A 24177-nucleotide genomic window follows, 5' to 3' on the forward strand; every position below is an offset into this window, starting at 1 on the left:
TAATTGGTGTATGTGTTGCCTAATCACGTATTGACAGCCCTAAGTTGGTTTTCGCTTAGTAAATTAAAATAGGGTTGGATTAAGTGGTTAACTGTTAGGGACAAATTCTCCATAACCTAGGACAAGAGAGTGGCTTCTGAATCAGAGGAAACAGCCCGTTTTTAATACTATTAATTTCGCATTCTAGTTCGCTTGTTCTTTATTTCACAAAACAAACAACCCCCCCCCCCCAATCGTTATTGTTACTGCAAGTATATTATGAACATTTGGTTTATCATTGCTCGTTGGGAAACGACCTAGGATCACTTCCTAGTTACTGCATGTTAATGTTTATTTGATTCGGGTACGGCCTCGATCAGCTGGCCTTCACAAAATACACACTACCGCTTAGCGACACGAGGGGCCGCTTAGCAGATGTTGTAGAATTTCAGCTTCTGCATAATTGGCTTAGCTGGCAACTGCCCGCTAAGCCTAGCTATTGCCGCAAGGATTTGCGCTAAGCTCCTCAAGGTTCGCGCTTAGCGGCACCATACACTTCAGAAAATACACTGGGTATGGGGTTTGCCGCAACAAAATGTGCTTAGCTCAGGTAAGCTTGGCTTAGCGTGTGGCTTCCAAAAAACTTTTTTGACTAAGTTACCTGGGCTTAGCAATTCAGCCTCGCTTAGCCACAAGCATCTCAGCAAGAGGATGAGTGTTCATCCTCAAAAGATGAACTCGCTTAGCGCGGTAGGCTTGATTAGCGAGTTCTTCCAGAAATGCATGTAGTCAATGAATACTGATGAACTCGCTTAGCGCAGCATGCTCGCTTAACGAGTTCATCGCGTTTTCCAGAAAAAACACAAAAAACGCAGTTCGTTTTCTTGCACTTTTTTTAGCCTCTAAAAGGCATATCAAACATGCAAACCAACCAAAATGACTTATACAGTACAAACATATATACAGTCCTAATCTTTAACTACTTCTAAAAACATTCAAACCTTAAGAATCTAAAGCTAAATTTAAGGTTTTCTAACCTAAGGTTTAACGAAATAAAAGAGAAAAAAGGAAATGGGAAACTTACTTGAATCTTTAACAGTAGTCAAAGATGCAGAAAAAGCAAGAATGCACGAAGTTGGGTGTGAGAGAAAATGCAGACAATGTTCAGTAAATTTGGGCAAATGTGAGTGTAACTGGCGTTACACTCACATAAGCAAATTTCGATCCTCTCGCTTAGCGGATTGCCTCGCTAAGCAAGCCAGAGAGACGTTTGGTTTCTCAAAGAGGCTCGCTTAGCGGATTTGCGCGCTTAGCCCATGTTTGAAATTCAATTTTTTTTTATTGAACACAGAAAAAGGGATTGGCTTAGCGTGAAAATATGGCCGCTTAGCGAGTTCTGCAGAACAAAATACCTGTAACTCTCGCTAAGCCGGGCTCTGGCTGGCTTAGCTAAAATGCTGCATCTTGATTATAGAAGGGTATGCGCTTAGCGGATGATGGATCGCTTAGCGCTGACATTACCGCAAGGATTTGGGCTTAGCTGGCTTGAGTGTTGCTTAGCTCGATGAAACCCAGTTTAAGTTGCAAAGAATTGAGCTTAGCAGCCATGAGTGGCGCTTAGCCGAAATCAGATCGAGTTGAAATCGACTTAGCTTAGCTTTGGTCAGCTTAGCGGATCAGATCAGCCTGAGATGCAAGGGTTGAGCGCTAAGCGCCAGAGACTCTCGGCTTAGCGCATGACCAAAGATGCGCTTAGCATGAGGCTTGTGCTTAGCGAAAGGACTCTTTTTTCAGAAAAAAAATTTCTAAGTTATTTTTCAGTCCCTTCCTTAATAAAATGAAACCCTTATATCTATCATTCAAAAACAAGCTGATATACCCCAATGTAATGAATATGTAGCAAGTTTCACATGATGAAATACAAAAAAAAAAAAAAGGAATAAAAACCGGGTTGCCTCCCAGGAAGGGCTTCTTTAACGTCATTAGCTTGACGTTTTTACCTCAATGGACGAAATCATGTTTTGGTTCTTACTTCTAGAACCTCCTTACCCGCTTCCATTACTTGTAAGCAAACATTTTGTTATGGGGTAGGCTTGTGTTCAACAAATAAATCAAAATCAATTTTCTGATCTTCAAAGCCCAGCTTCAACTTCTTTCTCCCCATATCCACTATGCAGCTTGCAATTAGCATGAATGGCCTTTCCAATATTACAGGAATGTCATTATCTAAGTGTAAATCAGTTAATCCATGTTGTCTTAGAGTCATGTTTAGTCATAATAATTGTCACATTACGTTCTAAGTTTGTGTTGAATTTTTATTTTGTTGATTGAATTCTAGATACATTTGTTCATGTATTCTTGTCATTCTTAGCCTATGTTTTGAATTTTGAGTCTAATTCATGCATGTTGTTTGCGGGGTCCCCAAAATAATGACTGGTTTAATAGTAATGATTTAAATAACAAAAACCATGGTAAATTTTTTTTCTTCCTTTTTCTTTTTCATTTCTTTCTCTTTTCACAATAATTAAGTCCAGAAGGAAAATCATCACTATAGAATCCTGAATGGCCAGTTCACAACTCTATTCGGAGTCATTTCTTTCTGATCACTCATAACCTCTAAATATTTTGCTTTTTCAAAAGGAAAGGTATGTCAGCCATTACTTTAGGTCGTCACGTGAAAATAATAAAATAAAATACGGTCGATAAACTCTTTTGCAAATAAAGTTTGCTAATGCTTTCTTTTCAAATAACAAGATTAAACATAAGTGCATTCATCATTTAAAGCTGTCCAAAATATGGGGGTTTTTGCAAAATACATAGTGTCATCTAGAGCAAAGGTGCCCTCTAGGCACTCCATCTCCACTCGATCATGGATTAGTTGCGCTGCCATCGCGATCTACAAGAAAGAAAAGGAAAGGGGTAGACTCTTTCACGAGAGATCTAACTGCGGTAGCAACACAATGCGTCCCATAACCACTACATGCAAGTTAAAGGGTATCTCAAGGCTTTTCATCTCTGGTAATCGATTACACTTTATTGGTAATCGATTACCAGAGGCCAAACTCGAATTACATAGCTTCAGAATGTGAAAACCTGCAAACTGCACTATGTAATAGATTACACATGACTGGTAATCGATTACCAGTGGCTTATTCCTCTGTGTAATCGATTACACAGCCCGGAAATCGATTACCAGAGGCCCCTTCAACATTCCAGTCCCATCTCTAAGCCTGGTAATCGATTACACCCCTTGGTAATCGATTACCAGAAGCCCTCCTAGCTTCCTGATCTCGTTTTCAAGCCTGGTAATCGATTACACTCCCTTGGTAATCGATTACCAGAGGCCATCTTAGCTTCCTATCTTCACTTTTAAGCCTTGTAATCGATTACCTACCCTTGGTAATCGATTACCAGAGGCCATATCCCAAATCTCACTCAAGACTCATTGCTGGCTAGCCACCACACAAGCCTCCCTGCTTTGTGGTCTTTGTTCTTTTATCAGTTGACTGCCAGGAGCTCGCCTGTTTAGGTACATCACAGGTTCTCACTGACTGACTATGCCCGGGTTGGGTCGGGATTGGTCAAGCTTGGTTTTGGGCAATAGCACCCCACCTGACGTCCCCAAGGTCTCCCGACCCCCGCGACATATCTCCAGGTACCACTCTGTGGTCAACGAATAAAAGTAGGAAGTCTCACCCTTCCACACTTCCTCATTTCAAGCTTGTAGGATTATGGGGTACCCATCACATGTGGTACTAGGTGGCGGTCGGGCGATGGTGCAAAACAATTCTCCACATCCACAAATCACGTATAAACCCACCATCCCCTGTTGCCCACCTCAACTGAGCTCACATACTCCCACGTAGCCCTTATCCTCGTTCCTCTCAACGCTGGGTCCCCATCAATCCTCCCAAGCTTCCACAACATCCAAGTAATACAACATCCAATCATCATGAACTAACAAAACCAAGCAAAACAGGGCAAAGGCAGAAAACTCTGCCCAAAACACAAACCAATATCACAACTTTTCACACACAAATACCCCAGTAACATTCTCTTCGTTCCAATTCGTTAACCGTTGGATCGACTCGACAATTTTACTGGAAGTCTCTAGCACATAAATCTACATTATGACCGTTGGGATCTGCTAGAAAACGTCCAGAACCCAATCTGTACTACTCTTTCCACAACCAACAAATACACAACATTTTCTGCACAAAGCCTAAATTCTGCTGCACCTATTTGACAGCAAAATTCTGCATAAAGTGCAGATTTTCGAAATCACACTTTCCCTCATCCAATTCTGCCCAAATTGAATCCTACAAGTCCCAAATCATGTATCAATCATGTCTAAACCAAGTACAAGCTTCAAACCAAAGCAACTCAAAATCTAGGCATCTAAAACCCCTCAATTTAGTGGATTTTCAAGGTTTGAGAAGTTAAGATGAGAATGGGGTAAATTTAGAGTAAACTCTCACCTCACACAAGTCTATGACATCGATCTAAACTTGCTCAAACTGATTTTTATGCCTCAAATTCCACCGAATCAAAATTTGACTCCTCAACACCCAATTTTTTTTTTACCCTAGGAATGGCTCTTGCCTTCACTTCGGTCATTTGTTTTTCTCTCTTGCACAGTCCAAGCATTCTCATAAGTCCTAAATGACATTTCAAACTAGGATTTACTCACTTTAACCTCCATTTACCACTGAATCCCGTTTTAGCCTTCCAACTCTCAAAGCCTCACTCTTTTTCTACTCATAACACTACATTCTCACTTTCTAACCCTAGGTTAACTCTACCCTTCATCCCTAGCAATTTTCCATCAGCAATCTCAGCACATAAACATCACAAGCATCATCATAAAAACCCTAAAACAGAATGGGTAAGCTTGACTCACACCAAACATGGCAAGTTCAACATGCTTTCAACAAATTTCTTCACAAATAACTATCATGAAGCAGAAACCTAGCAAAACTACCCATCATATCTCCCAAAACCCAATACCCACGAAAATCAAGTGAGAAAGAAGTCTACCCAAACCTGAAATTTCAAAGTCCCACACGTAGAGATGCGCTTCACGACTCCGAAAATGCCTTCCTTTCGCGATTTGGAGCAGAAATGGCTACCAAAGGTTGGAGCTTTGTTGGAGCTTCAATGGTGGAGGAAGAAGAAGAGAATGGCAACGTGAGAGAGAGAGAGAGAGAGAAAGGCTTCTGAAATTCTTTGGCTGAATGAGGAGAGAGAGTGTTGCTTTTTGGTTAAAAAAAAAGGCTTTTCTCTTTTCTTATTATTTTATTTTTCAAAAGCACTTGCCACTTGTCCCATTTTGAGTGGAACAAAAAGGGCCCACCTTTTTCTCTTGATGTGACTCATGCACAGTCACAAGAAGAAGAGAAAAAATATGACCTTTGAAACGCTAAAATCCTGCCTCGGTTTGCATGTCATTTCTCTGGTTCCAATCCCTCGCATTTCTCTGCACCCGTCGGGGCCAGTTTTCGAAAGTAGGCAATATATATATCAAAATGCTCAGAATAAAACCCCGAGCGTGGTTCAGAGGTTGGTTTTGTTAAATTTTAAGTTGCACGCAAAACGATAATTTTTAGACTAATTAATTGAGAGTTAACCCATAACCATCCAGTGATGGATTTCTCTTCGTTAATTAGCCTAACCCTCGTATCTTTTCCCCCAATATACTTACTTCTACCAGGAATATATATATATATATATATATATATATATATATATATATATATAGTCATTCAAAATGCACCGTTTACAAAAATTCCGGGTAGAAATTTCCAGGATGTCACATTGTTTAGTTCATAAAATGTTCTAAATCAATTCCTAGAAGTAGTCTTGTTGTTGAACTTTTTTTTGTTTTCTAAGTTTCCTACATGATGCTACGTAGAAGTTGAGTTGTGGTGCTGAGTTGTGGCTGAATTTGTGAATCAAAATAAGTCTTAAGCTCTCTAGAATTGTGTTATTCAAAACAATTGAGAATAAGCTAACACAAATTGTAACTATCCAAGCCTTAAGCAACATAAACACTACTCTTAGGTTGAAATCGCTGGTGCTGGCAGCTTGAACATACAAACTTGTAAAAATTACTAGGAATTGGTAACTACGAATTTTGTGTTGATATTTTTACTACATTTTCTAGACATCTGGACCAAAATTATAAAAAAAGAAACAAGTGATTTGGATAAATTGAAAAAATAAGAAAAATCATACATGCTGGCAGGAAAATCAGTCTCCAAAAAAAAGTGAAAGGGAAGTGTGCTTGTTGTTTGGCTCAAAATTTGCTCTATAATTGGTGCCTATTTTAAACCAATCTTAGTTATGAAATTTCAATTGAAAATTAGTGTGAAAAAAAGTGCCAAAACTAGAGGTTTCTTGAGTCTTTTTTTTATAGTTTTTCTACTATACTCTAGAGTCATTCTACGTTTGTCTTTGAGTCCTAGCTTTCTTTTATGTTCTTTTCATTGCTTTAATTGTTGAATAATCCTTGAAAAATTTTCTTGTTAAACCTCTATTGGTTTAGTTTTCATTTCATTTTTTGGTCTTTGGTTATTGCTTGTCTCTTTGTTTCCTTGTTTGTGAGTTGCCATATAGGGAATTAGAAAGGAGGATTGGTGCCATCCCTTGAAGAATTTGAGTTAAGAAGCAAGGGGCTAACCACCTTAAGAGCTATTTGACTAAGAAGCACTCCAAATTGAGTGAATCACCAAAGAGAGAACAACCACCAAAATTGAGGACTGTTTTGTAATTGGCAATTTACTTACCTTCATTGCTTTCAAATTTTGTAACAAAAAGGTCTTTCATTAGAAGTGTGTTGGGAGCCTCCAATAGGTTACCAAACTTCCATTTGTGTGTAATAATTTTAGGCAATTTTGCCTTAGAATAGTGAGTGTTTTGTTGGGAACCTTAAATGTGGTCATCCAAACACTCTTAGGATTCGCCTAATTTATATTTCTTGCACTTTAATTTTTTGCTTACTTTCATAGCGTATTTTCTTTACTAGTCACACATAGTTTATCTTGTAATTACATAATACTTTCTTCTTGCTTATCACACTTATCTTGAGTTCCTTTGAACCCTAGCTTTTACCTTTTACAAACCCCCAACAAGAAAGAACCACAACTTAGGAACCAACGTGAGTCATCATTCATCTAGTGTTAATGGTGAGGGTATTAGTCATAAGGATCCTCTATCTAGAATCTTAGATGAGTTGAGTTCCCTCAAGTTATGGAAAGAAAAACTAGAAAGAAAATAAAAAGGAAAAGAGAGGGTAGAAATAAATCAAGATGAGAGAGAACAAATAAGAGAGGAAGAAAGAAGAAAAATAATGAAAGAAATGGAAAAAGAAAAACATGTCTCCTATAGTAGTCATGACTCTTGCAAGAGCCTAAGTGAAGAACTTAGTGACTATTATAGAGGAAGGCATAGGTCACATCCTAGACCTCACTCCCATAGGAGAGAAAAGGAAAGAAATCCTCATGAGGCAAACATTAACCTCCCATACTTCCATGGGAAGGACAATGTATAGGCTTATTTATATTGTGAAATGAAGGTTGAGCAACTCTTTGCTTGCCATCATACAAGTAAGGAAAGGAAGGTTCCTTTGGCTACCCTTAGCTTCCAAGGGTATGCACTCTATTGGTGGACTTCCTTTGTTAGGGAAAGAAGGATTCATGGTGATCCTCAAGTAGAGTATTGGAATGATTTGAAAAGTGCCCTTAGGAAGAGGTACATCCCCTCCTACTATGAAAGGGAGCTCATGGATAAGCTCCCAAGGTTTAGACAAGGGAGTATGAGTGTTGAAGAGTATAGACAACAAATGGAACTACTTCTTTTGAGAGCTGGGCTTAGGAAGGAGAAAAGAACAAGTATTGCTAGGTTCCTTAGTTGGCTTAATATGGAAGTGAGGGACAAGGTTGAGCTCTTTCCATATAGGGACCTAGATGACCTAGTCCAACTTTGCATAAGGGTAGACCAACAACTTAAAAGGAAGCCTACTTCAAAATCTTATGGCTCTCACTCTTATCCAAAGAAAGACAAAGATCTAGGCATCTTAGGGGCTGCACCTTCTAAGCCCAAAGATGATAAGGGGAAGACAATAGAAAAACAACCCCCTAAGGCTAGTATGCAAGAGAAGACTAGCTCTATAAAGTGTTTTAAATGTCTTGGAAGAGGACGCATTGCTTCTCAATGCCCCACCAAGAAAACCATGATTATGAAAGGCCAAGACATTTATAGTAGCCAAGATGATGTTACTACTTCACCTTCCTCTAGTGAAAGTGAAGAAGCAAAAGGGGAAGAATCTAGTGAAGAAATCTACCCCCAAGAAGAAGGGACCTTTTAATGGTCAGAAGGCTTCTAGGAGGCCAATCTTGTGACTTGGCCCAATCTCAAAGAGAGAATATTTTTCACACAAGGTGTAAAATTTTTTATAACACATGCTCTCTCATTTAAATAGTGGTTCATGTTGCAATTGTTGCAGTATAAGATTAGTCTCTAAGTTGAGCCTTGTTATCACTCCCCATCCAAAGCTTTACAAACTTCAATGGCTCAATAAGCAAGGGGAGATGATAGTCAATCAACAAGTGAAAATGCCCTTCTCCATTGGAACATATAAGGATGAAGTGATTTATGATGTAGTTCCTATAGAAGCATGACACCTTCTCTTAGGTAGCCCATGACAATATGATAGGAAAATCATCTATAATGTCCTAACTAATGAGATAATCCTCACCCACCTTGGAACAAAGTTTATGTTGCATCCTCAAACACCTTCACGGGTGGCCAAAGATCAACTAACTATGAAAGATAAGAGGGATGGGGAAGAAAAACTAGAAAAACAAAAGAAAAAGAAGGATAGTAAGGCCTTGTCTTCAAAGGTCAAGGGGAAGGAAAAAGAGGAAAAGAATTCTTCCAAGAAGATTGTTAAGAAGGAAAACCATGTTGCAACAAAAGGTGATATCAAAAGAACACTCCTTAAACAATCCTTCTACCTTCTCCTATCAAGGGAAACATCCCTTAGCATTGTCGTACCTCTTGAGCTTGAGGTTATTCCTCAAGTAAAGGAGTTGTTGGATGAAGGTTTGGTTCGTAAGAGCTTAAATCCTTGTGCTTTGTTGGTGCCCAAAATAGTTATTATGAGGCACCAAATCCCTATGATAGGTGGTATGATAAATGTGTTGAGTGGTGCAACCCTCTTTTGTAAAATCGTCCATGCATCCAACATCTTCATGATTCACATACATAGGGACTCATTAGGTAGGTTTATTCTTATTTTTAGTTTCAATACAAACTTAGATGCTCATATGGGACACCTTAGGTTTGTCATACTATTTGGTAGGAGTAATCAACATGAAAATATAAAAAAAGGTATGTTTTATTGCATTAATTTCCTTAATTTTTTAAATAGTGATCAAGGAGTTCCCACGAACCCTAAGAGAATAAAGGTCATTTCAGAGTGGTCCACTCCACCTAGTATAAGGGAAATTAGGGGCCTCCATGACTTAACATAAGGATTGTCCCATATTTTTCTATACTTGTAGCACCATTCATTGAGTTGGTGAGGAACCATGTTTCCTCATGGGAAGATGGTCAAGAAAGGGGTTTTCAGACCTTACCCTACTCTAACATACCCAACACCACTAACATATATGTTTTTATTCTTTTTATAGGTATCGATGAAAGAAGCCCATGGTTTCAAGAACCTCTGGATTTGAGGTCAAATCCTTTTCAAGGGGGAGGGGATGATGCAATCCTACCCCCACCCCCCCCAAGGGCATTGGATAGAAGACTCCAAGAAGATTGGACCAGAAGGCCCTAGGGTTCTCATAAGCCTTAGGGTAGATTTTTTGCCCATGGGCTAAGTATGAGCCCACTTATCTTTGTACATATTATATTAGGGTTTCATTGTTTTTGGGTCTTGTATTTAGGGCTCCATAGTGTAGGGAGGATACCCTGGTAATGTAGGATATTTCAGCCCTTGTATTTTAGGGTACCTAGACTAATTTTGTATTAGGGGTAGTTTTGTAATTTCACATGCATTAAGTGTACTATTTGATGTGTGTGTTGGGAGAGAAATTTAATTGAATTGGGAGAAGCCCAATCCAATTAAATTTTGGACCAGCCTAAGGGGGAGGTGAGCATTTGCTTGCTACACCCTATTGCCACATCATATAGTCACACTTTGTGCATGTCCTTCATGCTTTACATGCCTCGTGACACCTAAGCACACTTAGTGGAGAATCTTGGACTTGATCTTGGATTAGTGGGTTGAACCATAGCTGAAATTCACTAATCATAATTAGTGAAATTTTGGCTCCAAATTTGGCTCCACAAATTCAAATTCAAATTCAAGTGAAATTTGAATAGAAATTCAATTTTTCCTCCAATTTTGTGTGACACTTAGGCTATAAATAGAGGCCTTGTGTGTACATTTTTTCAACTTTGATCATTTGAGAATTACACTACAAAGTTCAGACCTCAATTGAGGCACAAAATTTCGTGCTCCTTCTCCCTCCACTCATCTTCTCCTACCTTCAAGCTCTTATCCATAGCTTCCTATGGTGGTGAGCTTGTTCTTGACTCATCTTCTCCTTGAAGTGGTGTCTCCAATCATCTTTCTTCCTTCTCCATTCCGCTGCCATTGATCTTCAAGAAGAAAAAGACTCCATTTATGAAGAATATTCAAGGCCTATAAGCTCCACATGGAGCTACATCAGACACAAAAGAGGGCAAGGTTAGGCACTTTACCATCCAAGGCAGCGAGGGGATCACTTGCTGAGGGAAGAGACAGAATGGCTCGTGCATCTAGTGAGGCCGACACTTGCTCCAAAATAGCTTTGTCAATTCTTTCCACAAGGGTCAACAGATCCTCATCAATCGACTTGAACCTGGTAGGGTCAAATTATCAGTAGAACGGGAAGCGAGGCTCCTCGTCCCTATTGAACATCAGTGGCAAACCATCATCCATGGCATCAGTAGATAGGACCTTAAAGAAATAGTCCTTAAAATGACGAAAGATGTTTGAGTCAAACTCAAATAGCTTCTTGGACACGATGTTCAAGGAGACCCAACCAATCTTGCCAGTCAACTTCATTTGAAAGAAAAACAAGAAAACCGCACATTGGGTCGGATGTTGAAGAAATGGCATAACATTTCAAAAGCTTTGAGCTACATTCAAGTGCTCAAGCTTTGAGCACATTGGAAAGCGGTCAAGGGGAGAATGAAACCCAAGACCTCAAAGAGACACCTATACAAAAAAAAGAAGGGCGGACTACCTGACGCTGCCCTCAAGAAAGGGAAGTCATCACTCCCACAAGCCTGAACGGCTCACTTGCAGGAGTCCTCAAGGCTTGGCAACTTCACCTAGCGTTGCAGAGCAGCGACGCTCGCCGCAGAGGTGAAAGAGGACTTACACTTCAGAACGTCATCCCTCACTCACTCATAGCCAGCGACGACAAGTGTGGATGACGGCGACCTAGTACTATGGCTATATCACACGCGGGGAGATGCCCTGACATCTCAACTGCCACTACCTCTCCTCACACCCCCAGAAGAAGAAGGGAGGAGGATCACAATAACCGGGATAGGCTCCTCGAAAGCAGTGGAAGGTCACGCCCTCCCATGTGGATGAGAAGTGCCCCCACCAGTATGACACGAAGCGCTCACCCTCTCCAAAGAGGAGGACTCGCTATCAGAGGCACCACGATGAGTATCCTCCTACGAGGAACCACCAATAGAAATGACCTCCCAGTCCATCATGGGTTGCTCAATCGAGCTCCCAGAATCACTGCTACCCATACTAATGGCAGAGTCAGACAAGAATGAAGACATTATGGAAGACAAAGTACCTTGAAGAATCAAAGAAAGGGGATCACAAGCAGAAGGAAGCAAGAGATCAAAGTAACAGTGACCTAAAATTAAACGTCCACTTCATTTAAAAGAGGAGACAAACTTTTCTCTAACTGGCGAGAGTGGAAGTGGTGTCATAAAGTTTTGCACTACGACGCACCCCCACTCACCCACGCACCATGACTCCAGTACGTGTCCACTCCACGAGTGACACGTATGCAACAGTACTGCACGTGCGCCGCACACGCCTGTAGTAGTAGACAGAACGTAATGTCTGTCTTCAATGCACCTTCCAACGGTAAAAAAAAGGATAGAGTTGTCAAATCTAGAGACTTCCCTCACCTGACACATAAAAGACATGTCCATCCAGACAACTTGACAAAAGTAGCACAGAAAACACTTGTCCAGGCTCGGGGGCTTGACAAGCCGCATCAACTTGCAATTCTCTCACCTGTCGAGGTTACCACACCCGACATCGGACAAACACTCGTCCACACCTGCGGGCTCAACAAACTCGTCACCCTCTACTTGTCAAGACTACAACCTCGGACAACAGATACTCTCCTTCGGCACTGGACAATCTCTTTCTCCTGCAAGCCGGCTCAGAGCTTGGGGGCTTATGTACTGTCCAGGGTTCAATAATTACACGTGGCACCCTACATGGCACTCTGAGACACGTGTCAATCCTCCATGTCAGCCCTACATTAGGAGCATAGACACTCGACCCTTAGCAGTCGGGCTCCCTAATTAACAGGTTATCTCTAACCTATTAATATTTGAATATTTTTATCTATTGGAAGATAGTTAATCATCTATGAAGCCACACATTATCTACAAGGTACAATTATCTACTAGCTTTTATCTATAATCTATAGTTTATCTCTAATATTATCTACAAGCTACCAACTATTATCTATAAGCCGAGAATTATCTACAAAGGTTATAACACTCCTTACAAACAAGAACACGTAACTACAGTCCACTCCTATAAATATCAGGTTCCATCGAACCATTAACACAATCCTACACACCCCAGCACACGAGCAACACGTCTGTGCACATTTCTCTCTCCATCACTCACTTGAGCTTACTTTTAAGTATATACTTATTTTATCTCCTAACTCATATACTTACTTGAGCGTTGAAGTCTTTTGTTTTGCATGTCCACCTTCCTGTCTTCTTAACAAAGGTGTCTCTCTAAGTTGACGTGTGAAGTTCAGGAGCCCACCTTAGCCACGTCCACCTTGTCGTGTGTCAGCTCCGAATTTTGATAACTTCGAACCTTATTCTATTAATACGTGTCAATGACTACATAATATAAAATATTTAAAAGAAACCATTCTGTAAATAACTTTTTTTTATAAAAGTAAAACCTGATTATACATTAGCAATTTTGCTAACTAGGGATGCAACCTAGTTCCGTCTCTGAGCACAGTATATTCCTACAAGTTTAGAACTTTTGAGTTGATTAGGTAATTAATCATAGGTTTGAAACTTAGTCACACATAAATTTCACCACTTATTTTTAATAGTATATTTTATAGGAATCAAACTTAAATTTTCTTTCACAAAATCAACTGAGATACACTCAATCCAAATTTTCTTTTACATCTTTTGTAAGTAGATCATTTACAAAAATTTAAACCATAGTATTTGACAAATATTTTATAGGAATCAAACTTAAACTTTCTTTCACAAAATCAACTGAGACACACTCAATCAAAATTTTCTTTTACATCTTTTGTAAGTCGATCATTTACAAAAATTTAAACCATAGTATTTGACATTTTTTTAACTTTATATTTTCCTCACATTTAAGCCGTTACGGCCATAAATTAAATGGCCATGTGTGCAATGTCCCCTCTCCAACCATCTAAGCTTCTGTTTTATCATTTGGAAATTTCTTGTCTTCAATTGAAGCGGACACGACAAAAGAAATATGAGCTGTATAGAAAAGAAAAGCCAACCCCCGAAATGAAAAACAAAACCAAATGATGAAAAAACGTAAAAAAAAATTACTCTTCAAAAAAGAAAAACAAGTAGAAGAATTTACTTAAAAATTCGTTTTGGTCATTATAATCATTTTGTGCATTATTTATATTCAATTATTTTAAATTTCCTTCACTTTTAATACAATTTCTAAAATTGTAACACTAAATTTTAGTTTATGAATTTTTTTTCTTTAATAGTTTACACAAATTAGTTTCCTATATTTTTTCTTTATATTATTTCTTTAGAGAGTATACATTAATAACTAAACTCGCTTGATCGCTTTTTTTTATCAATAATTGTTAGTTATTTGTTTGTTAATTTTTGTTATTGGAAGAAATTTAAACCCACTATCTCTCCTTCTCCCCGTTCTTCCTAAGCCAATCTTATAATTCCTCTAGCTTTATTGCTTACACTTTACTATTTGGTAAAAGTGAAATATGAAAGAGATTGAGAAGAGAGTACTGGAAATTGAGTTGAGGTTAAAAACTGTCGTTACATGGTTGAGTGAATTAGTGAAGAGAGAAAGAAAGAAGTGATAAGTTTTACAAGAAAATCCTTTTCATGCTAAAATGGTGAGAACTAACAAGAAAAAATTGGTATTAAACAAAGTGTGTCTAATATGGGAGGCACACTTTGTTTAATAATAGATTTGTGTGTAGTGTTAGTAATAATTTGTTCCTTAGGGATAAATAATTATCATAACCACAATTAATTTATTTGGATGCTGATAATCAATTACATATACATTTTTTTCTGTCACAATAATATATTGAACACAATCAATTGTACATTTAGGCTCCTAGTTGATTATTGTGTTTTCTTTCCCACATCACTATATCAATGTATAAAGGTCTTGTAACTGGAAAAGAGTCTTTTTATCTCTATATTCTTTTCTTTTGTGTATCTGTTTTGTGTTCAGACTTAACACTTGTGTTTGGTTTGATTCACACATTTCTAATAATAGGGTTGACTTTATCTTTCAGAATAAAAATTATATCGATAAATAATCAATTGTCTACAAATAAAAAATATTTTTTCAGCTGAATGTGAGTTTTTGGATTGTTTATAAGTGGCCTGTCAAAGAGTATTCTTTCAAACTAAATAACCCAAAAAATTCACCTTATTTCTTTTTTTTTTCTCTTCTCTATTTCTTTTTTCTATTTTCATCAATCCTATTTTTTTTTCTACCTCTATTTGTTTCTTTGCCTTTAGTTATAAAAAAAAGTCAAAAAGAATATTAGAAAATAACAACTAAACATGTAAGAAATATGAATATCCGAATACAGAAACTTAAAAAAAGCAAAAATGAATTACTAAATTTTAATAAAAAGGAAGGATACAACTGTAGTTTCCCTCAAAACACAATTATTTTGGCTCGAGGCCAGTACTCTCTCCAATCTTCACTCCCCAAACAGAATTCTCCGAAACAATCTCTATATATGGATTCTTCGTTCCTAACCTCATGATTCTCGTTTTCTCATTCTTCCCCTCCCCCCAACCAACCGTGACAGCATCAATTTCCGTTTCCGACACCCCCTCAACCGTCACTTCCCGCCACGTGTCACTCCCTCATTCGCCCTCCTTTCGGCGCCTGTGATCACCGCTATCAAAACCCTCAACACCTCAACCTTTTCGAGTTTGTAACCTCTTTGTCACGTTTTCCTCGTCGCACAAACACCACACTACACTTTTGAACACTGAAAATTGAGATCGCAGAAGAAGAATATTAATGGAGATGGCTCAGGTTAAGGCACGAGCTCGAACTGCATTGGCCATGGCCGCTTCCGCAAGTTCACGGAAGAGAAGAAAAATCTCGATCAACAACAACTTCGTTCAAATCAAGAGTTTGAGCAACGCAACCGTGCCGGCGACGGGGGAACGAATCTCCGGGGAATCTCCGGCGTCTTGCTGCTCCAGCAACGGATCCGTCGACGATGAAAACCGAATCATCAAATTCTCAGATCTAGAGGTGAATGTTAATAATAAATAATAACAATTACTAATTATTAATTGAACTGGCGTTTTGTCTCTCCTTAAATTGCTTCTCATTAATGTGTAGTTGTGATGTAACGCATTTTTTTTCAGGTTGAGAGCACGCGAGTTGTAACGTCGACGTGCGACTGCGGTGAACAACAACAACAAATAAGGTCTCGAATTTTAAATTAAATTTTAATTAATTTGAAGTTCAAAAAAAGGGAAAAGGAAAAGGCCAAAAAAAAGAAAAGAAAAGAAAAGAAAGTGCTTACAATCGTTTCAAATCTTTAATGGTTCGGTTTTGTTTGAATTCAAAACAATTAAAAAGGTGTGATTGAGTGAGTTTATCGTATGGTATGTGTAAGTCATCATCATGATTATTGTTCCTTCTGTTAAAAAAAAAAACTAATTCTGTAACTCTCTGACATGCATGTATATCAATTATGCGCATATATATATCATATGCATCATCATAAATATCTCTGCATTATTATTACACATTCTGAAAATTAACCAGAAAAAAACATTGTGTTGTTGTGTTCTTTCAGGAGAGAGATGAGTCTCACGAGCGAGCTTCGAATCACGAATTCTTCTTCGCAAGAGGTGGATTCAGCGGAGGAGCAGATCACCCAAACCAAATCTTTGCCGCCGCAGAAAATGCCGACGGAGTTGGAGCTCGATGAATTCTTCGCCGCTGCTGAGAAAGATATTCGGAAACGCTTCTCAGACAAGTAATATAATAGTAGTAGTAATAACAAATTTCCATTTCAAAAAATGGGAAATTAAAACTGAAAAATGGAGTATATGATATTGTTGATTAATAAATCTGCAGGTATAATTATGATATTGTGAAGGACGTGTCATTGGAAGGACGATACGAGTGGGTTAAATTGAAGCCATAAAAGTGAGAGTACCAACCTTGAAGGAAGGAAGGAACAATAGAAGAACACGGTTAATAAAAAAATGCCACTTGCTGACATTATTCTTACGTTAATTTACTTTAGGTACTTGATTTTTCACTTCAATTTTCCGTCTTTCACAGTAGTACTACGCTTTGTTTGGTGTACAGTTAAATATTATTTTTCTTCTATGGTTATTTGTGTACGGTTTATGATATAGTTATACGGAGAAGCTAGTTCTGTGAATTCCGTTGAGGGAGGTGACTAGCGAAAACGGTTCCTACAAGGCTGTAACAAAATTGTAGTCTCATTTTGCTTTCTTTGTGCTTTGCAAATTGCAATTCCCCCCTAAAATTCGTGTCTGTTTCTCTTTTTTAACTTTGAAGAAGGGTACATAAAAAAAAAAAAAGTCAGTGCCTGTTATTTTCTCTTTATCTTTTCTTTCCTTCTTCTATTCCCCTTTCCCATATGACGCTAATTTACCCTTGCCCTCCTCTCCGTCTTTATCTATCTTGTCTTTTCATTGCATTATTTTTTTTAGTGCTGATTTGTCTTTCCCCCCTTTTTTTCTAAAACAATGGAAAAACTTTGCCTTTTGCCCCAAAACTTTCTGCGATCACCTGTACGTATGTATGGATGGATGTACGTTATTAATTTCTGCGTGGATGGCGAGGTCTTTTCTATTTCCTATAATATATTATGAAAATCAAAAGGGAACAAAATAACACGGTGAAGAATGTTATATTATCAAGCATGGTGAAAATGTAGAAGAAGGTGATGGTTAATGGTTTGTCTAATTATAGGAAATGGGTGTGTGAGTTACAGTTACAAACGTAATTGAGGGGATTTGACAGGTGACCTTATCTTATTTACCTTTTACCCTATTGTGTGAGAAGCGTGTTCCAGTTTTGGAACCAAATTCATTCCACTTTCACAAGTACAACAAAAATAATGCATGGTACAAACCAGAGAGTAAAACTGGAGCATTATTATTTTCGGCAAATTTCTCAAATTAGGTTATTTTAGAAACTAATTTCTAAAAGGGGCTGTTTTGAAATTTTTTTCCAGGGGGGTCTGTTTTAGAAGGGGACTCGCCAGTGGGGTTGACGAGTTGGACACGTGGCGGCGCCTGGTGGACTCGCCAGTGGAGTTGGCGAGTTGCTGTCCACGTGGCGGGTCCCGCCACTCGTACTGACGAAATGCTTTTTACGGAAAAAAAAAAATTTTAACTTCAAACGCATATAACTTTTGATAAGAATGTCCGTTTGAGGTACATAATATGTCAAAATGTTCGAAATTGAATGAAGAATTCCTTGGCAAATGGATAGTACTCTGGATAGTACTCCCTGTTGTTGTTGGTTTGGGTAAAATTCAAATTCCGAAACAGTAATTTTTTTTTTGTTTCAAATTTATATACATTATTCAGCCGTTGGAAATTAAATGATCATGAGATGAGGTGCGAGGGTGGTCCTGCTGCTGCATAGCATTACAGATAGTAATGTCTCAGCGAGTTTGGGACGTTGAAAGGGAATGAATGACTAGTGGCGAGCTACCTATTAATTATTGGGTCATCTTTTTTGGTTTGTTGTGTATGAAACCACTCTTCAATATTCACACCAAAATTGGGAGTATTCCGGTTAATTATGTACGTATAACTTTATAGTCAGTATTTAATGTCTGTAAATTGGTGAGTAAATAATATTTTCTTAAAAAAAGTATAATGTCTTTATAAAACTCTTTATTATGACATCACAAGGGAATAGTGGAGTAGGAAAGGAGCGGCTTTCGCATATGACAAGTGACAGATTCGAATGTTCACTTCTTGAACAAGATAAATATAAGGTAAAATTATATTTTTTGTTTTTTAATTTGTTTTTAATTTTGATTTTGGTCTTCCTTTAAAATTATTGACGAATTTTGTTGTTTTATTTTATCTAATCTCGCAATCTTGATTTCTCAATCCAAAATTGGACGTCGTCTATTGTAAAGGTATCCTGACTGTCACGTGTCACTTTTTATTAGATGATGATTGTCACGTGTCATGTTTTGATTGACCAATGATAACAATAATGCATTTCATCTTTCATGGATTCGACATCTAATCAAAACATGACACGTGATAGTCATCATCCAATAAGAACTTGACACGTGATAGTCAGCATTCCTATTGAGAACAAAGATTGTCTGATTTAATAAAATAGGAGGAAATTTGTCAATAATTTTAAAAGGGAGACCAAAATCGAAATTTGAAACAAATTAATAGATCAAAAATGTAATTTTGCTTAAATATAAATACTTTTATAATTATTTTTTGAACCGGAAGGCTTTTCCTGTCTTAGGGGTGGTTCTCTCCCCTAAATTTTACTATGTTACTCACACTGAGAATTTAATGAAAATTTGTATGTGTTTCACATTGTCTTATTTTTATATTTAAAAAATAAATAAAATTGTGGTGCTAAGCAGCGTGAAGAGAAAGAACGTGTTTGTTCCGTACAATCTAGCGGGAGTGGAGTGGGTTAGCGCAGCACATGCCACATGGGTAGAGATTCCCTGATGCGCGTGAATTTCATGATGGGTCGCTAAGGCAGAGACGAAGGGGTACTTTTTCATACAAAGAAGCTGCACCCAATGTGCCTGAGCAATTACAGCTTTACGTTATGCAAATAATCATTGCATTGCATAAAATAACTTATTATCATAGGGTATATAATTCCGGTGAGATGTGTCTGCGAATATTTCATCTCCAAAAACCAGGATATTCTTAACAAAAAAAAAAAAGTTTTCGGGTTTCCCTCTCTTGCTCCATTTTCCCTATTAATTACTTTGCTCTCCATTGCTGGCTCTATTGGCTCGTGGCTCCTCTAAAAAAAATATATACCTAGTTTCAAATTAGGATCCCTTTCTGCTCCTCACACTATTCACAATAGAACCCCCTAATGTCTAGGAGAAGTTGACAGAAGTATTAGTCAGTTTGATAAAGTAAATTAACACAAACATTTTTAATAAGATCAACTTTTTCAAACAAATTATACTGTACATTTATTAAAATTTCATTTCACTACGTTTAACATTATACGGTACACACACCAAAAAGTATAGTAATACCGATATCATGGACCGAATAAGCAAAAGGGAGTAATACTCCTTTTGAAATTTATCAAATGAGACCTAAATAAGGATAAATAGTAGGATCTTTTATGACTTTTGGTGATAAAGTTGTAAAAATTCACGATTTTTTTATTTGAAATCATAAAAATTAAACTATTTCAGTTTTTTTCTTAAAATTTTTTATATGAAGTTGTAAAATCTTTTATGACTTCAAAGTTATTTCATTTTTTTAATTATTTATTTGAAGTCGTAAAACATTTAACGACTTTAAAGTCGTGCTTATTTTTAATAAAAAAATGAAATTAATTTTGAACAACTCTAAAATTAGTTTTAATTTATACTTTTTTATATTGTTTTATTTTAAATTATATATATATATATATATATATATATATATATATATATATTATTTTCTATATTTTTGTATATTTTTTATTTTATATTTTTTATATTTTTGTTACTAATGTTAAGGATTATTATTTGTTTTGTAAATTAGAAAAAAAAATAATGTAAACAAATTAAAAGACTTAAATTTAAATAAAAAATGAAAAAGTACTACACATATTTGTTTAAGAAAAATATATATCATCTTTTGAAGTGATGAGACACAACGGGAAGGTCAACCATCAGTCGTACACATAATGAGATTGACGAACCAATTCTAAATAGGTCTAAGAAATGCGCATTGCGTAGAACTAAATGATATAAACATAGTAATTGTCCATACAAACAAATTGACGGCTAATATTATTTTTTATATTTGTGTTTAATGTGTATTGTTCATTTTATATTAATGTATTATGTTATTTTCATTTTAATAAGTACTTTTATGACTTACTTCTATTTGAATATTAATTTAAAATTTGCTCCCATTTGATAAATTCCAAAAGGAATTACCCCGTTATGGTCATTCGACCTGATATGATGTAGTTGCATCATGCCCAAAGTTACTATTGGCTATTAAGATCATGTGAGTCAATTGATTAGAAATTATTCTAATTTAATCAATGAATTCAAATCTTTTTATTTATGAAATGAATTTGAAACTTAGTATATATGTAACTTTGTTTAATATGCATAAGAACATGATTCATGATTATTTTTATTGAAGAAATCTATTTTTATAGCACGAGTTTTGCATGATTTAGTTAGTTCTTTTAAATTATGCATCCATTTGTCATAGAATTATGAGCATCTTGATTGGAATGATCGATCTAAAGTAACCCTCAACTAATTTTAAGATTCATGGAACTATATGTGAAAAATCAAGTACAAATTGTTTAATGATCTTTGCAAATGGATTTTAAATTTTTAAATATTATTATAGTGGCTAATGCGTTCAAAAACATGTCTAGGCCCGTAAGTATTTTTTTTTTTGCTGACCATGATATTGGTACGAAGTTGTCTCCCATCGAAAGTGACAAAAAACTTCGTCAATGACCGTGAGTGCACACGAGGTGGGTATTCCCCTCCTGAAAAAATTTATTCCATACCTGAGGGCCAACCATAATTCATACCCAAGATCACTTAGTTTTAAGGGACACAAGCCGCTACCACTTGTACCAACCGTTGTTGGTAGGCTCATAAGTATTGTTTTGTGGTGGTTTTTAACCACCATTATATGAAAATTATTAGCAACATTAAGTCTAAAGCAACAAAGGATCAAATAAACCAAATTTAAAAGATAAAGCACTAAATATATAGGTTGAATATATATAAATACACTCATTTTTTCTACTTTTTTTCTCATCTTTTGTCATTATATTACTTATTATATCTATTATTTTCTCTATCTTTGTTGTCTTTTCTATCTCTTTTATGCTTCCATCATATACACCCAAAAATGGGTTCATTTAAGCACAAGCACAAAAGAAAGACAAAAGTATAGTTTTGTTATTGTATAAGATATTCAAATTGACTTTTACTAAGGTCTAAGGTGTATCAGAGGTGGTGCTTCTCTTCAATGTGACTAGGGGTAACAAATGAATTCATTTATTCACCATTCTTCTAATTCATTCACAAGTAAATTCAATCATTACAAAAAATAAAACAAATGAATGGATCGAAATCCATCCTTTTAATTTAAGGGATGGTTAATGATCTATCCACTAATTTTAAAAATCCAATAGATCCTTTAATCAATACTTAATGGATTAAAATTCATCCAACTTAATAATTAAAGAATTTGTGGTGGTTTTAAATCAATGTTGGTCAGGATTTTTTTTGGTTGTCATCGGTCGAGACTATTTTTTGGCAGACCTCGACAAGTAATGTTTTTTGGCTGACATCCACCAAGGTTATTCTTCGGCTAAGGTCAACTAAGACTATTCTTCGACAAAAGTCGGTGGAGTTTTTTTGACCTATGTCGACTGATGATGTTTTTCAACCAGCATCAACTGAGGCTATTTTTCAGACGATGTCAGCTAGGGTTTTTTTGGATGACTTGGTTGGGGCTATTTTTTTGCTGATGTCATCTAAAGTTTTTTCGGCCAACATTGGATGATGATTTTTTTCAGTGGTCATTAGTCGAGATTGTGTTTCAATTGATGTTGACTAGGGTTTTTTTCGCCCAACATTGATCATGACTATTTTTTGGCGGATGTGTCCAAAGTTTTTTCAGCAGACATCGACTAATGATGCTTTTCAATAGTCATCAATCGAAGATATTTTTCAAATGATGTTAGGTAGGTTTTTTGGCCGACTTTGGTCAAGGTAATTATCTAGTTGATGTGGTCCAAATCTTTTTTAGCCAACATTGGCTGATGATATTTTTCAGCCGACAACGGTCGAGGCTATTTTTTCGATCATCATTGGCTAGGGTTTTTACAGTCAATGTTTGTCGTGACTATTTATAGGTCAATGTTTGCTTGGGTATTTTCGGTCAACATTAGCTAGGGCTATTTCTTGGCCGATATTGGCTGGTAATATTTTTTGGCCAACATTGAACAAGACTATTTTTTGGTCGATGTCAGCTAAGGGTTTTTGGACGACGTTTGTCGGTGTTATTTTTTTTTCTTCTGAAATTGGCTAGAGTTTTTTAGTCAATGTCGAGCAAACTATTTTTTCTTGGACATCAACTAGATTTTTTCAGTCAACATCAGTTGGGACTATTTTTTGGTTCACGTCGGCCAAAAAATTTCCCCAACTAATGTCGACCAAAAACCTCTAGCCGATGCCAACCAAAAAATTTCCTAACTAACATCAACCGAAAAGCCCTAGCCAACGTCAACAAAAATATCTCTAGCTAATGTTGGTAAAAACCCTAGCCGACTTCGGGAAAAATTAGCCATGGTCGATGTCGGCCCAAAAATATCATCGGCCGACAACGGCCAAAAATCCTAGTCAACATCAACCGAAAAATATCTTTAGTTAACGTGAATAAAAAACTCGTTGACATTGATTGAAAAAACCCTAACCAACGTTATTCGAAAATAGCCCAAACGACGCTGACTGAAAAGCCCTCACTAATGCTAGCAAAAAAGTAGTCCTAACCAACATTGGATAAAAAACCCTAGCCGATGTTGGCAGAAAAATAGTCTTGGCTGATGTTAGCCAAAAAATATCACCGACCGATGTATGCCAAAACAACCTTAGCCGATGTCACCCAAAAAATAGTCCCGATCAACGTTGACCAAAAAATCCCTAGTAGTTGTTTGCAAAAAATATCACTGACTGAAATTGACCAAGAAAACCTAGCCAACCTTGACCAAAAAATATTTCTGGTCGACATCAGTTGAAAACTAGCCCAGACCCACATCAACCGCAAACAAACTTGGTCAATGTCAGCCAAACAACATCATCAATCGATATTGGCCATAAAATAGTCCCGATCGGTGTTGGCCAAAAATTAGCCTTGATCAACATCTATTGGGGAGCTACTATTATTTTAGAAAGTATTGTAATGTTTTAAAATATATTATTTTTAAACTAAAAATAATTAAGTTTTAAAACATATTTATATTCATTCATGAGAAACATGTTAATGGATGGATCAGACATATTTTTTTTATCAAACAGATCAAATCCATTAAATAATTTTTAATAAGTCAAAATAGATTAATAAATCATTTTGATTTGATCCATTAGGATTAGGATTGATCCCGTTCATCCATTTTGCCACCCTCTAAATGCAACTAAACAATAATGGAGATAGATTGGGCATTGTAAAGGTATTCCAACATTATGCAACAATAATTTTGACAATTTGGTTGTAAAGTTAGGAAATCACAATATGGTTGAATTGTGATTTCAAAAACATTTTGCAGACATTTACATAAAAATAAATATGGCCTTTTTATTTTGTCTTAGTCCCTAAAATATATTGATCATTTGTTTTTAGTTTTTATCAAATATT

At 36.6% G+C, this 24177-nt stretch overlaps 1 protein-coding gene across 1 annotated transcript; it reads left to right on the forward strand.

Moving 5' to 3' along the window:
* Window positions 1–15133: 15133 nt before the first annotated feature.
* Window positions 15134–17143, forward strand: LOC547744 (cyclin-dependent kinase inhibitor 7). Its single transcript, XM_003524583.4, has 4 exons — window positions 15134–15811; window positions 15928–15989; window positions 16365–16547; window positions 16649–17143. The coding sequence occupies exons 1-4, from the start codon at window positions 15572–15574 to the stop codon at window positions 16716–16718; spliced, it is 555 nt and encodes a 184-aa protein (XP_003524631.1). The 5' UTR covers window positions 15134–15571; the 3' UTR covers window positions 16719–17143.
* Window positions 17144–24177: the final 7034 nt, after the last annotated feature.

This window comes from Glycine max, chromosome 5, assembly GCF_000004515.6.
Source record: "Glycine max cultivar Williams 82 chromosome 5, Glycine_max_v4.0, whole genome shotgun sequence".
Lineage (NCBI taxonomy): Eukaryota > Viridiplantae > Streptophyta > Magnoliopsida > Fabales > Fabaceae > Glycine > Glycine max.

What these genes read in the sequence shown, in the direction of transcription:
- LOC547744 (XM_003524583.4), top strand. Translation starts at nt 15,572, where the DNA reads ATGGAGATGGCTCAGGTTAAGGCACGAGCTCGAACTGCATTGGCCATG. An exon ending in TCAAATTCTCAGATCTAGAG is followed by an intron (nt 15,812 to 15,927) that starts GTGAATGTTAAT and finishes ATTTTTTTTCAG; the next exon opens with GTTGAGAGCACGCGAGTTGT. An exon ending in GAACAACAACAACAAATAAG is followed by an intron (nt 15,990 to 16,364) that starts GTCTCGAATTTT and finishes GTGTTCTTTCAG; the next exon opens with GAGAGAGATGAGTCTCACGA.